The sequence below is a fragment of the Carcharhinus amblyrhynchos genome, chromosome 8 (assembly GCF_965287045.1).
Source record: "Carcharhinus amblyrhynchos chromosome 8, sCarAmb.v2.hapA, whole genome shotgun sequence".
NCBI lineage: Eukaryota > Metazoa > Chordata > Chondrichthyes > Carcharhiniformes > Carcharhinidae > Carcharhinus > Carcharhinus amblyrhynchos.
Window position 1 is genome coordinate 8,165,788 of NC_137331.1, and position 14,168 is coordinate 8,179,955.

The 14,168-nt window shown below is 39.4% G+C and overlaps 1 protein-coding gene across 1 annotated transcript in view; it reads right to left on the reverse strand.

The window, feature by feature from the left end:
• The window catches only part of vps41 (VPS41 subunit of HOPS complex), a 162,591-nt gene that overhangs the window by 44,383 nt on the left and 104,040 nt on the right, over positions 1 to 14,168 (reverse strand). The window contains exons 12-17 of the mRNA XM_080193618.1: positions 9,907 to 10,036; positions 8,065 to 8,180; positions 7,884 to 7,940; positions 5,827 to 5,888; positions 5,661 to 5,742; positions 2,425 to 2,517 (exon numbers count right to left, since the gene is read on the reverse strand). Coding sequence (XP_080049744.1) covers positions 2,425 to 2,517; positions 5,661 to 5,742; positions 5,827 to 5,888; positions 7,884 to 7,940; positions 8,065 to 8,180; positions 9,907 to 10,036 — 540 coding nt within the window. The remainder of the gene's footprint in view (positions 1 to 2,424; positions 2,518 to 5,660; positions 5,743 to 5,826; positions 5,889 to 7,883; positions 7,941 to 8,064; positions 8,181 to 9,906; positions 10,037 to 14,168) is intronic.

Consider the following 14,168-nt stretch of genomic DNA (forward strand, 5'->3'; position numbering starts at 1 on the left):
GTTTTGATCCAAACAATAGTGTAAAGTATCATTTTAAGTTTATGCTTTCTTATGTGCCAGCACACTGCAGCTAGATCAATTAGCTAGAAAACCACAGTCATTTTGAAATGATCCATCTGTTACAGATCACAAGCATTACATGTACACTAAATGGGAACAGTGCCTTTTAATCCAGTGAGGCATTCTTCTAAATGCGTGAGATGAAGGCATTTAGACCACTTTTATCGTGGAAACAAAACACCTTTAGTAATTTTTAAAGGAATTGATTAGCCCAATATCTCCGAGTGCACTGGTAAAATGACTGATGTGACTCATAGCTCAGTCGTAACATTCTAAGCAAAGACAAAATGATTCCAATCCAAATTTCAACAATGTGGGCACATAATCTAGGTTTGCAGATTTACTAAGGGAGTACTACACAGTTATAGTTGCCATAGTTTCATTTTGAATTTGAACAAAGATGCTTGCCCTCCCATTCAGATTTAAAATTCCACAGTACTATCTGAAGAGTATCCTGGCAAATACGTATCCCACATCAATTAATCACCACACCAGATTATCTGGTTATTTACTCTATTGATTTTTGGGGAACCCTGCTAAGTTTCCTATGCTACAGCAGCAACTACACTTCAAAAGTATTTTATTAGTCGCAAAGCTTCGGGACATGTTAAAATATTATTTTGTTCTTAATAGTGTTAGGAATAATTGACTTCCGTGTTAATGCAATCCCACCTGTTAACCATCATTTCCACCATATTTGAGTTTTATGTGGATGTTTCATGTTAATTTTACACACACCAAATCTTTCATAATGAACAGATAAACATCCAGATGTTAAGTCAGTATTTCCCTATACAACTTTTCATTTTGCATAAGTAGTTGTCAGCCATGCAGCAATTTTAAATGAATCACAATTGAGAAAATAGTTAAGTGAACACGCTTTCAGTGCTTTAAAAATATCAAAGAGCAGTAGTTTTACTACATGCCCACTTCCAAGTTATTCACCTTCATGTCTTATGTCCAAGAGTTTCAATCAATAGCATGTAAGCAATTTTAGCTGGTCACTCAAAATACACATTCTAATGGTTTCTGATCCTGTCACCATAGCAACACCTTTGGAATTCCCCAAAGATATATCCTTGGTCCCTTCCTCATCTCAATATTTTCCTTGAATAACATTGACCAAAAATACACAGGGAAATTCCAAATGAATGCTGCTGATACCCAATTTTAACTCCCCAAAACCTCTCAACTGCTTCATTATCTCTATGTTGTCAGACTTTATGTCTGATATCCATTTTTGCACGAGCTTCAATTTTGTTGCTACACATAGGAAGAGTGAAGCCATCTTCAATTCCCAACAAAAACCCTATATCCTTGTCACATATCCCATTCCCCTCCTTAGTCACTGTTTCTGGCCCAGCATTGAGCTTCTGACCCAATATCCTCTTCATCACCAATGCTGTCTACTTCCACCTTCATAGTTTCAGAGGTATACACCTGTGCCTTAGCATGCTGATTACTGATGTCTTTATCATCTTCAGATTCAAATATTCCAATGATTACTTGAATAATTTCTCTCCCTCCACATACTATAATTTCGGCTCATCAAAATCGCTGCTTCCCAGTTCCTATCCCACACTAGATCTTCTCAACCATCACCTTAGCCTTTTCTGACAAAAAAATTATTCCAACACTTACAATTTTAAAATTCTTATCCTTGTGTTTAAACGGCCTTGTGCCATTCTATTTCTGTGTGTTCTTCCAGCCTCACAGTGCTCCAAACACATTCCATTCCTCTAAGACTAGCCTTTCACAGATATCCTTTTTTTTAAACTCTGTCCCACCGCCTGTGCCCCAAGATCTGCAATTCTCCCTCTTAAACACTCCACTTCCTCAACATGCACCTCTCTGAAAAAGTTTTAGTCACCATTGCTGACATTGCCTTCTTTCACTTAACCTCCCGATTTTTTTCTGATTCTGCTTTCATGAAACACCATGGGATTTTTTTTCCTACGTTATTGGCACTACAGACATTCAGGTTCTTATGACAATACCTTGCTCAATCTTCCTTGTCGCGTATACCACAAATATAGTCCCTATTGCCCCTCCAGAGTCACATATAACACATATATGGCTCAAAACAGCCCTCATTACTTTTTGTCATAGATAATCATATTTCCCCAGATATTATTTCGTAAAATGATACATGATTGTACCTTCTATAGAGTGCTGTAATAAGCTGCTTTGTGGAAAGTCATATTTCGAACTGCTGAGCACCTACAGTCTGAGAAAATGGATCCAACTCAGTTGAGAGCGAGTTGACTTGATGACTGAAAATAACCCTTCAGGGATTGGCAATTAAATGCCCAAATACTTCAGCTACTGAACCAGCACGCTTATAGGAATCAAAAATCAACGTACCTCATAATCACTCTCCAGGAATTCATACAAGATCATTTCATATATTGCAGGCCTCAGGCGTAGGTCACCTCTTGGTAAGTACTGACTAATTGCCTAAAAGGAACAAATTAACTTGGTATAAGTACAGAGATCAACGTGTAAGAATTTTGACAATAGCCGACAAAAAGGTCAACTAGTTCATTCCTTTCTTTTATAACAAATTCGTTTAAATCTGTGACACTGAAATGTATCTAACTATGTGCACAGAGTTTTACACCATACATAGGAGAAATTGCTGCACCAGTATTTCCAAAAAAGGAGGTTGCTGTGGTTGAATATTATAAGAAATGAAGCCCATTCAGAGCAAGGCACATTCCTTTGGGAAATTGATTTGGGATGAGTACTCACTCTATCCAAGGAAATCAAACTCCCTTGTCTCCCACTAGATGCGACTGCACCAGAGCTTCAAGGCCAAAAATCTTTTGTTTTTTGCATCCAGTCATATATGACAGACCTAGTGTATGGTGCCTGTAAATCTTATAACTTCTGTCTTAAGGTCTAGAATAAAGGGCAGCTTTTGCTTCTGACTCCATTTTAGGAGCACAGGGTACATCACCATCTCATTAAAGTTCTTTCCAAAGAATAGAAATGTTTCTTCTTTCTGGTCACATCCGTACTGCTTTGGTTTGTAGTGCCGTTCATCGTCAAAAAAGTTACTTCTAATAAAAAAGTTATCTGAAATCACAAAATGCTTTTGTTACAGATGCCCCATTAAGTTGCCTCTGTTTCATGGATATAAACCCTCAAATTATTCAAGGGGCATTGGTTAATTGCCACGCCACTAATTTTCAACTTGTTTTATTGGAAGAATTTTCACAAGCATTACATTAGCAGATTTAACAATTATTAACATTATTTCCTCATGTGTTTTGGATTCAGTGATGGCAAGATAAGACTTTCAAAGACCACTTCTCGAATCTGTGCACAGCATGACATACGATGATGATTACTGTTAAGGGAACTGAGAAAACTGAGGTGCCTGCCAATAAATGGCCATTTTACTGTAGCACATTTCTAATTTAACCTTAGTTTTCAGCATCATGTTTTAGATCATCAGACTGACACGTTTTTCCTTAATGTATCAATGCAAAATTGAATGAATTCTTACTGTCCATCTTCGTCAACGTTACGCATGTAGAGATGGTCACCATTTGAACAGAGGAGCTGCTTTGCTTGTTTTATCCCATTACTTCTACATATTAGAACTGCATGAATTTTTTTCTTCTCTCTATCTTTCTTTCACTCTCTTTGTGCATTTTTTCTGGGAGTTGTATACACTTTGGAAATTGTGCAAATGCCCCCTCTTCAGTGGGTCCGATTAGACAGCTGCATTTTCACTTGGTGATTCACACCTCTCAAGCGAGCCTGGGCAGTCACTGGCAGCAGGGACAGAATTTTTCTTGAATCCTTTCACGGGATATGCGCATTCCTGGCAAAGCAACAGTGATTGCTCATCCCTTATTGCCTTTGAAAAGATGGTGGTAAGCTGCCTCTTGATCTACTGCAGTCTGTCAGGAGTAGGTGTGAAGAGAGTGCCAGGATTTTCCCCAAGAACGATGAAGGGATAGTAACACCGTTATAAGTCAGAAGGACGGTCAGTCCTGGTAAATAGAAATTTTCTCCAAGCAAACATTGGGAAGGCAGACTTATGGTTTTCAATCCCACTGTCTAACTTTGTTCCCTCTCCAGTGACTCATCCCTCTGACTAGCAACTGTCTGAACATTGAACCAGACTGTTTCCAAGCTTCAAATGTCAGACTAGAGATGAGCTTCCAACCATGTATCTGCACTCTGCCTTATTGCGACCCCTCTTAATTATATTAAGCTCCTTAAAAAGCACCCATTTATCTCCAAGCTTTAGATCTGCAGAAGCATCTTCAAGCATTGATGTAGTTTTATTTTTTTTGCAGATATTAATAGATACTTTATACATTGCCAGCATTTAACATCTTTTAGCGCAGCAACACACACTGAACATGACCTTTCCTGGGCATCCGAAGGGATTTTTGGAAACTCCTTAGTTGGAAAATATATCAGAACATCATGAATGAGAAATAACAAGGTAGCACAGAGGTTAGCACTGCTACATCAACACCAGGGACTTGGGTTCAATTCCAGCTTTGGGTCATTGTGTGGAGATTGCACATTCTCCCTGTGTCTGTGTGAATTTCCTTCAAGTGCTCCAGTTTCCTTCTACAGTCCACAGATGCACAAGTTAGGTGGATTGGCCATGGTAAATTGTCCCTTGTTGTCCAAATATGTGTAGGTTAGGGGATTTAGTGAGATAAATATGTGGGGTTATGGGGATAGGGCAGGGAACAGGCCTGGTTAAGATGTTCTTTCGAAGAGTTGGAACAGGCTTAACGGGCTGAATGGCCTCCTTCTGCACTGTAGGGATTCTACGTAATTGAATATTCAATATTTGCACATGCTTATTTGCTGCTGGAATTTTTGGTCGCATGTCAGAGAGTGAGGCAATGCCTTACTACCATTCTATTGATAATGTTGCTTTTAATAGGCTCCAAATAAATGTATTTCCATACGATTCTTCATCCAATTATTTTTTTCCTCTCCCCGCATCCCACGTGCCCAGGAATTATTACAACGTAAGCTGCTTTTTTATCAGAGTCAGGCATCGGGAGAGTAAGCTGCACATAATGTGTGCAAGTGCACAATAGTGATTTCATGTCCACAATTAGCAACATGAACGTGTATGATGATATTATAAGCCTATTATCACCAACTTGTGCTGTAGCAGCCAGGGCACTGTGACGATCCTGTGAATAGCCTCGACATTGAGGAAACAGTTTGCAAAGGGGGATCTTATTAGCAAATAGCCTAAAGAAATGCAGGATTTTATATCCATCTGCTGTCAACTGCTGAAGACCCAAACTACAGGAACCAACTAGAGAACATCAATATAAAAGCAGCTTAAAGTTCAATACACAGCAGCTCAGTGGATTAAACCTGCATCCTACTGCTTGGTTCCATTTCACTTCACTGCACCACTAAGCTGCAACGTTTACATTTGGTTTTATGTCGACACAAAAAAGAAACCTAAAAAGACAAATTAAATGAAACGAAATTTTCAAAGGAAATATATTTGACAGAGGTTTCTTATTCATTTCCAGAGGTTTCTTACCAGGAGCCATTGCCACCCTAACATAAATCACAGCCTCAGCATACGCTTTACTTACTTTAAGTTGCCCTATCTTTTTAAATCGGTAGACTTCATTTTCCCAGAGATCCATGTTTTTGCCAAGAATCTTCTGACATTTTCTAGAAGACAGCAATGCAGACATTTAAAAAAGTGTATGAAATTCTCTTTATGGTAACCTTTAAAAACAAGTTAATGCGTATTACCTTGCAGCTCCATGATAGTCTCCTTTGTCCACCAGGTAGTTTACATAGGCTCTGCCAATATCCTACAAGATGAAAAGCGGTCAAAACAGACATTGAATTCTGACATATTTCCAAGCAACACATTTGTTATTACCTATTGTTGCGGTGATATTTGAATATCTTTGCCATTTAGAATGCATGAGCTGCTTGCTCATAATTCTCATTGTGTTTCCATCTTCTGGCACTCATTAACTGTAGCCTATCGAGTGACAGTTGTCACAACAGGTTGAGGGAGGGATTCAGATCACCTGTGTTCTCCACTATTCTCCTATTTGCATTTGAAAAACAGTAGGGTTTAGTGCTCTGTTCCTCAGAACTATATTCCAGCCTTTGATCCATATCTTTTGCTCAAACATCTGTCAAACTCTGCTTTGAAAATTTCAATAGACCTGGCTTCTACGGTGTTCTTGGGGAGAGAATTCCAAGTTTTCACAATGCTTTGTGTGGGAAAATGCTTCCCATGTTTAGCCCCAAACAGCTCTTTCTTTATACTGTGAAATTCTAATAAATGACAAAGCTCAACTTTATGCCAAATACCACAAATACTGTGACAACTTACAGTTGCAACCCACAGTGGCTTCTCTTTCAGTTCCTACACTGTTACCTCTGGTGTCTCCCAGCTCCTACATCTTTTTCTCTGGCATTCCCCAAGGATCTACCCTTGGCCCCCTCCCATTTCCCATCTACATGCTACCATTCAGCAACATCACCTGAAAATGCAGTAGCTTCCATACGTACCCTGGAAATACTGAACTCTACCTCATCACAAATTCTTTCAAGTTTATCTGTGAATGATCAAATTACTTATCCAACAATACTTTTGGACGAACAGCACTTTTCTCATAGAAACCCTACAGTACAGAAAGGGGCCATTCGGCCCATCAAGTCTGCACCAACCACAATCCCACCCAGGCCCTAACCCCATACCCCTACATATTTTATCCACTAATCCCTCTAACCTAAGCAACGCAAGACAGTAAGGGGCAATTTTAGCATGGCAAATCAACCTAACACAAACATCTTTGGACTGTGGGAGGAAACCCGAGCACCCAGAGGAAACCCATGCAGACACGAGGAGAACGTGCAAACTCCACACAGATAGTGAACCACGCTGGGAATCGAACCCAGGTCCCTGGAGCTGTCAAGCAGCAGTGCTAATCACTGTGCTACCGTGCTGCCCACAAATACTGGAAGAGCCTCAGCGCTGTCTTCTGCCCCTATCACAAACTCTGCTTGCCAGCCACTGAATCCATCCTTATCCCTGAAAGCTGTTTGAGGCTGAAATAAACTGCTCACAACTTGATCCTCATACTTGACTTCAAGATGAACTTCTAACCACATATCTGCACCATCAATAAGATTGCCCAAGTCCTCTTCCATAACATATGTTGACTCCTCCCCTACCTCAGCTCACCTTGTACTGAATCCCTTACCCTAGCCTTTGTTACCTCTAAATTTATGTGGTTCCAATGTCAGCTTTCCATATTCTATACTCCATGAACTTGAGCTCATCCAAAATTCTATTGCCCATTCCTAACTTGTGCCAAGCCTCATTCACTTAAATCCTCTTGTGTCTGCTGACCTACATTGAGGAGTTGCTTAACCAGGAAATAAATTCTCACCTTGTTTTCCAATCCTCCATGACTCTTCCCCTCCCTATATCCGCAGACTCATCCAGCCCCACAACCTTCTGAGACATCGGCATTCCTCTTGTTCTAGCTACTTGAGCATTCCCAATTAAAATTGCTCAACCATTCGTGGCTGTGCCTTTGGCTGTCAGTCCTAAACTCTGGGATTCCCTCCCTACACCTCCTACCTCTCCCTTTCCTCCTTTAAGACGCTCCTGAAAACCTAGTTCTTTGACCAAGTTTACAATGATCGCCTTAATCCCTTTTTACTTGGTGTGGTGTCAAGTTTTATAATGCTTTATAATGTTCTTATGAAGCCCCTTAGAATATTTTATTATTTCAAAGATATAAACGCAAGTGTTATTATTTATTACCACGTGCATAAGTTACCAGTATGTTATGTCTTTTTATATTTTTCTGGCTGATCTCAGCTGCCATCATAGCTTCCTAAAATACAAGAAGAAAGAAAAATAAAAATTGAACAGCTATTCCAGAATCCTGCAATCATAAAAACAGTTTTTATCATTTATAAACAGAAGATGAAAAAAAGCTAAAGGGAAAGAAAACTTACTTCATACTTCTTTTTCCCAAGTAGCCATTCAATGTGGTCATCTTGGTCCCGTTCCTTTGCCACTACAATGTCCCTTGGGCTGATGATATAAAACAGCGATTCACCCTCAGAGTGCTCTGTATGACAGAAAGGATATTTTTCTTTTAAATTAAACCAAACACATTTCTTTCATCAAATTTGGCTGATCAAATTTTAATTTTGAAGTAGCAACTGTTTACTGAAATTTTGCTCCAAGAACATATCAATGTGACAACAATCCTGCACTTAACACAGTGGCAGGTGGGAAAACATGATCAACACAAAATGCATGCCATGATTACATCAGAAAAAAATGTCATTATGAAAAATATAAATCAAACCAATTACTGTCAAATTAACGATGCTAAATTGTTTAAAATATAATCAAAAATTCACCAAATGAATAAGTAACAACAGGTAGAAAAATTACAATGAAGAGTCAGCAAACAACTGCACTGAACAACAAGCAAACAAAGGGTACTGCTAAACTCATTCCAAATATTATCTGAAAATAGTTTCAGTCACTGTCTTTTATTGTTAATAATCAGGCCTGTACCATAACAAATGTAAAATTACTTCACAAAAAAGTTCTTTAAATTGATTAATGAAATAGAACACGTGGGTCCCTCTTGTAGCACAATCTTCTTTGTTCCGTACTGGCACTCTTGCCTGACTTTTAAGGCTGTGGTTGCAACAACTTCACTAGACACTTGAGCCCACAATCTGTGTGGATTCTTCTGTATAGTACTGCAGTCAAAGGTGCTGTCTTTTCCATGACATGTTAAGCAGGGAGCCTTTCTGTCCTCTCCATGAGGACATGAATCATTTGTCAAGTTTGCTTTAAACTGAACTGGAAGCTGGTGATTTTGTTATTCTTGTAGACTAAAATCCTGACTTTAACTGAATTTGTGTCATTACATTTACCACAAATGTAAATATAATTGTGTCAAAGTCACATTTTGGGGGAAATTGTTGGGAGTGTGTATCCAAATTCTACAGCTGTACTCTTGATAGCTGTGGATTCCAAACATCAGCAAAAATTTACGAAATGACTTGATGAAAGTTTGATTAAGAGAAATTCAAGGTAGTAAAATTAAAAATGAACTTCTAACTTTGACCACCACTTTTAGAAATTAAAATAAACCTTTTTCTTTGCTAATCTCGCCTTCCAGCACTGACACTTAACTTCCAGACTCTTGAAAAGTTATCCTTTATGGAGGTGTGAGACTGCAGTGAGTCTTGGTGGCTATTCGAACACAGCACATCATAGCCAAGCTTGAACCGGCCTTCAAACATTCCAGTGGCGAGCATCAGATAGAAATCAGGAGAGAGAAACCTGGCTGTTGTTTCTGCTTCGTAGATTAGGACCAGGATACCAATTGCAGTTTCTCAAACACAACCCATGCTGAGATTTGCAAACCAAACCTGGCACTTCTAAGCTCCACGATTCAGTGCTACAACTGCACCAGAGCTATAGGGATCCAAGTCGATTTGCACCTGACCTGGCTATGTGACTGTTCTCAAAGTTAACCATGGCAGACATTGGAATGGGTGATCAGTAAATATTCTGCAACTTTACCTCGATCAAATGTTATAGCAGAATTGCATAAAAGATGTTGATTTGGGTTAGGCTGAAGACTACTTTCAAACTGATTCATGATTCAATGTAACATTCAAATAATAAGACTGATTTCTTCACCTTGGAGTTTGAGTGTAAGAAACAAAATCAGCTTTCTAAGGCTATGTTAAAATCTACACCGCTGATTTCTAATGTCCCCTACAACAAAGCTCACCTTCATCAGTTAATTACTGTATATTTCTCACCTAAGCTGTAGTCTCTGCATTCATTTTCTTGAAAACCTCTTACGGATAGAGCATCAGAGGATATCTCCTCATACGAATCAGGCAAGTGATGAATGATGTCAAGCCGAGGCCTTGCACAGTGTTCTTTATCCTATTCAACAAAAAGTGTCATTTCCTATTCACATAAAACACAGGAAAAAAGTACTGTCCTTTGCCTTTCGCTTTCTCCTCCCAAAACATCCCCCACTGTTTGATTTATTGCTTCTGTGCTATGGAATGGATCCTTCTGGTCCTTTCTATTATGTTTCCCCCAATTTCAGCAAGAACAGCAAACTTGCCCTCCATTGAAAGATGAATTTTAAATGACAGAGAGAACTGGGATGTTACTCTGGTCTTCCAATGCACATGTCCATGCCAACATTGGACCTTGACACATGCTTGTGGTGGATTATTTTCAACCACGTTTAAAAGCCTCTTCTGTGGACACTCTGACACTAACAACCAATGTTTCAATACCAGAGTGTGACTCTAAAGCAAGTGATGTTAAATTTGTTAGATTGGCCTGTTTTAACACCTGATTCACAGCATATTTTATATGTTGAGATTACTTCAAAGAATTATATCTATTACAGGATGTGAACATTTTGGAAATTGCACTTTTGTTTTGCACCACACCAAATCCCTCCAGACTTTTTCTTGCCTCATGACAAAATAATTTGAGGATTGCTGAAAAAATACATTTTGTTGAAACTTTTCGTCTTGCTTTCTTCAGGACAATCACAAGAACACAAACATTAACTTTATACTGTATGAGAGTGCTGAACGGTTGCAAGTGGACTTTGATTAATAGATATGCTGTTACCGAGAATGCGCCAGTGGATGGGTGATTGTCAATCAACTGCCAAGCAGTCTTTAAAAAGTTAAACCAGATAGCTTGAATGATTGGTCAAGGCACTGCCCAGAGGAATGCACCAGCAAATGGCCGTCATTCATTTTGTTTGGTTGAAGCAGGCAAAATGCATGCGCGCATTATTTCTGTCTGCAAAGACCTGGGCTCTGTGTAATGATAAATAGCTTCCTATTCTTGTACATGGCTCAGGCCCTCTTCATAACGTTGTCAATAAGGACAATCCTATAGCATGTGTAACTGGAAGAATCGCATCATGTATATTGATAAATGAAGACAAGTTTGCTGTGAACCGTGGTAGAAAACCCTTGGCATGTTTCTCAACGATACGTCAAGGAAAGGGAGTTCATTTGATTGCTCCATTTCAAAGATGAACTTGAGTACATGATGGAGCCCATTAACAGATGCAAGAAAATCATGCCACCACGCAATCTTGATGCTGAAATAGGCCACAAAGACATTCTTTGGACAATGGCTACCCTGATAATATCATTTCATACCGAATATCATACAAACCTATGACGGACCCAAGGCTGTCAATTTCAGCCCTGAAAAGTACCCAGTCTACCCTGGAAGGGCAATGTATCTCAGAAATTTGAGCAATAGGTAAAGCTAACTGTTTCACACTGTTACTAACTAAGCTATAGCAACATGAGGGTTTTCTCCATTAATTGAATGCTGCCATCAAGCCAAAAGACATTCTGCTTATTGCACAAAGGAGTAATGTTGTAAATGAATTTTAGTGCCAGATATGCAGGTCATACGTCCCAAAGACTAACGGATTATATCTAACAGCACGTCCCTTCCGCTGTTCGCAATGGGCAAGGTACAGACTGTATCCAACCAGCCCTTGTAAAACTCATAACACACTGTCCAACATTAGATGGGATTCTGCGATTGGGCAACATTTGCTAAATAATCCTCACCGTACTAAAGATTATGCTGACAGCCAATTTAAAACTATCAGTCAGGATCACAGTGTGATGTATTTTCGTGTACTGGAAGCCATAAAGAACACGCACACACATTGCGCCTGTTTCAGATAAACAAAAGTGATAACCATTCATAGCTTTATTCCACAAGGCAATGCCGTGACCAGGGTCAAGTTGCCTGATTTAAATCTTCAAAGAATGCTTGACCATTAACTGGTGCATTCTGTATGGCAATACCACGACCAGAGTCCACTTGCCAACCTATCAGCACCCGTTTTTCATGTTGTACAAAGTTGCTGTTCCCCAGATATTGGCATTCTTGAGATTTTGCTGATGAATGCAAAATGAAAACCTGCGACAAAATATCCTTTCTCAGCAATTTTCAAGTTTTATTACACCAAATGACAGCAAAATAATTCTTGATGTGGCTTAATTTATTTGCTATACACAGATCACAAACCATGGTTATATTTTCAAAATTGCAAGGAAGAAATACTGAAACTTGTAGAACTTTAGATACAATTTCATCCTTCAGATTACCCACAGATGCATTAATTCACACTTTCATATATAGTTCAAAACATTAAATTTGGAGAAACACTAGAGTAATTTCTAACTGCAAGTTTTAACATGGTACAACAGTCTTTTTAGACAGATTAGATGCAAGGACAACTGTATGCAAAGTAACTAGGCCACTCCATCTGATCAGATAACAGACTGATTCAATATGCAAAAATATGAAATAACAAGATGCATGAGAGCAAAGGGGGGAGTTTGAAGAGGAAGGACTGTGGGCAGTATAAGCAGGTGGTGAATATCACTAAAGATTTATTCCCTTTGTGATGATGAAGTCAAAGCTTAGTTAGTTATTGACGATCGTAATTCTCTAACATAGAAGAATAATGGTACATGAAAGAGCTTCTCAAGGAAGTCGTTTTGATTTTCCAAGAAGAGATTGCAAACTACAATATCCCAGTTGTAGCTGTGCCAGTCAACAAAGGGCGTGTGACACAACAGATACCTTTGGCACAATGGGCAGTAGAAATCTGAAATTAAAATAGAAAATACTGGAAGCACAGCTTTCCTCCAAAAGTCTGTGATGCTGCGCTATTGGAGCTTTCAAGGCTGAGACTGATGAAGAGTATCGTTAAATGTGCATCAAGGGGCCCAGAGCAAAGGTGAGTAAATGAAGTAGAGAATCATAGAATCTCTGCAGAAAGAGGCCATTTGGCCCATTTAGCCTGTATTGACAATAATCCCACCCAGTCACTATCCCCGTAACCCCACATATTTACTCTGCTAACCTCCCTAAAACTAAGGGGCAATTCAGCATGTTCAATCGAACTAAGCAGCGCATCTTTGGACACTGTTGAAGGGTACAGATGAAATTAAGTAACTGAATTGTGGAGTAGGATCAATGGGTTAAATGACCTGGTTCACTCCTTACTATTTTTTAAGATAGGGAAGGAGTTGGCAAGGCAGAGATGCATCGAGACAGAAGCTATAAAAAGCTGCTGTTTGATTTCACATCAAAGATGCTTTTAAGATGTTGTCCTCTTACTTGTATATGAGACACATTGCCATAATCCTTCCGATACCAGTGATTAGGTCAGAAGAGGCAAAAACAGTGGCTGGTGCATCCTGTTGAATTGGAAATTGGGCTTCTTCCATCTGATTTCCCATTCAGAGTCACTTTCACCCAGCAACAAAAATGTCTCTCTCATCCTCAAAGGAAATATCCCAGAATGTTTAAATTTCTCCACTCATTTTTGTCTTCCCTTTATTGAGGATGAGGATTGGTAATTTGGAAGCTCTGACAGCAGTCTGGCTTCTATCCTTTCAAGAGGAGTTTCCTTCATAAGAGAATGATAATACCTTTCCACTAAAATTCAGGAGGACTTGGAAGATATAGCTAGGCAGACAGGAACATTCACAGCTGAGACTTTGCACTTTTTTTTTAAAAAGAGTCTTAATAGGAGAAACTAAACTACTTGTATTGGCCATACCCTTTGGACCTGATAAGCAGCCATTCTTATTTGCAAAAGGATTCGCTACATTGAATTTCATCTACTTTTGTCCTACTAACATATTTCTGGGCGGCACGGTAGCACAGTGGTTAGCACTGCTGCTTCGCAGCTCCAGGGACCCGGGTTCAAATTCCAGCTCGGGTCACTGTCTGTGTCAAGTTTGCACATTCTCCTCATGTCTGCGTGGGTTTCCTCCAGGTGCTCTGGTTTCCTCCCACAGTCCAAAGATATGCGGGTTAGGTTGATTGGCCATGCTAAAATTGCCCCTTAGGGTCCTGGGGTGTGTAGGTTAGAGGGATTAGCGGGTAAATGTGTAGGGATATGGGGATAAGGCCTGGGTGGGATTGTGGTCGGTGCGGACTCGATGGGCCAAAGGGCCTGTTTCTGCACTGGAGGGTTCTATGATTCTATAATTTC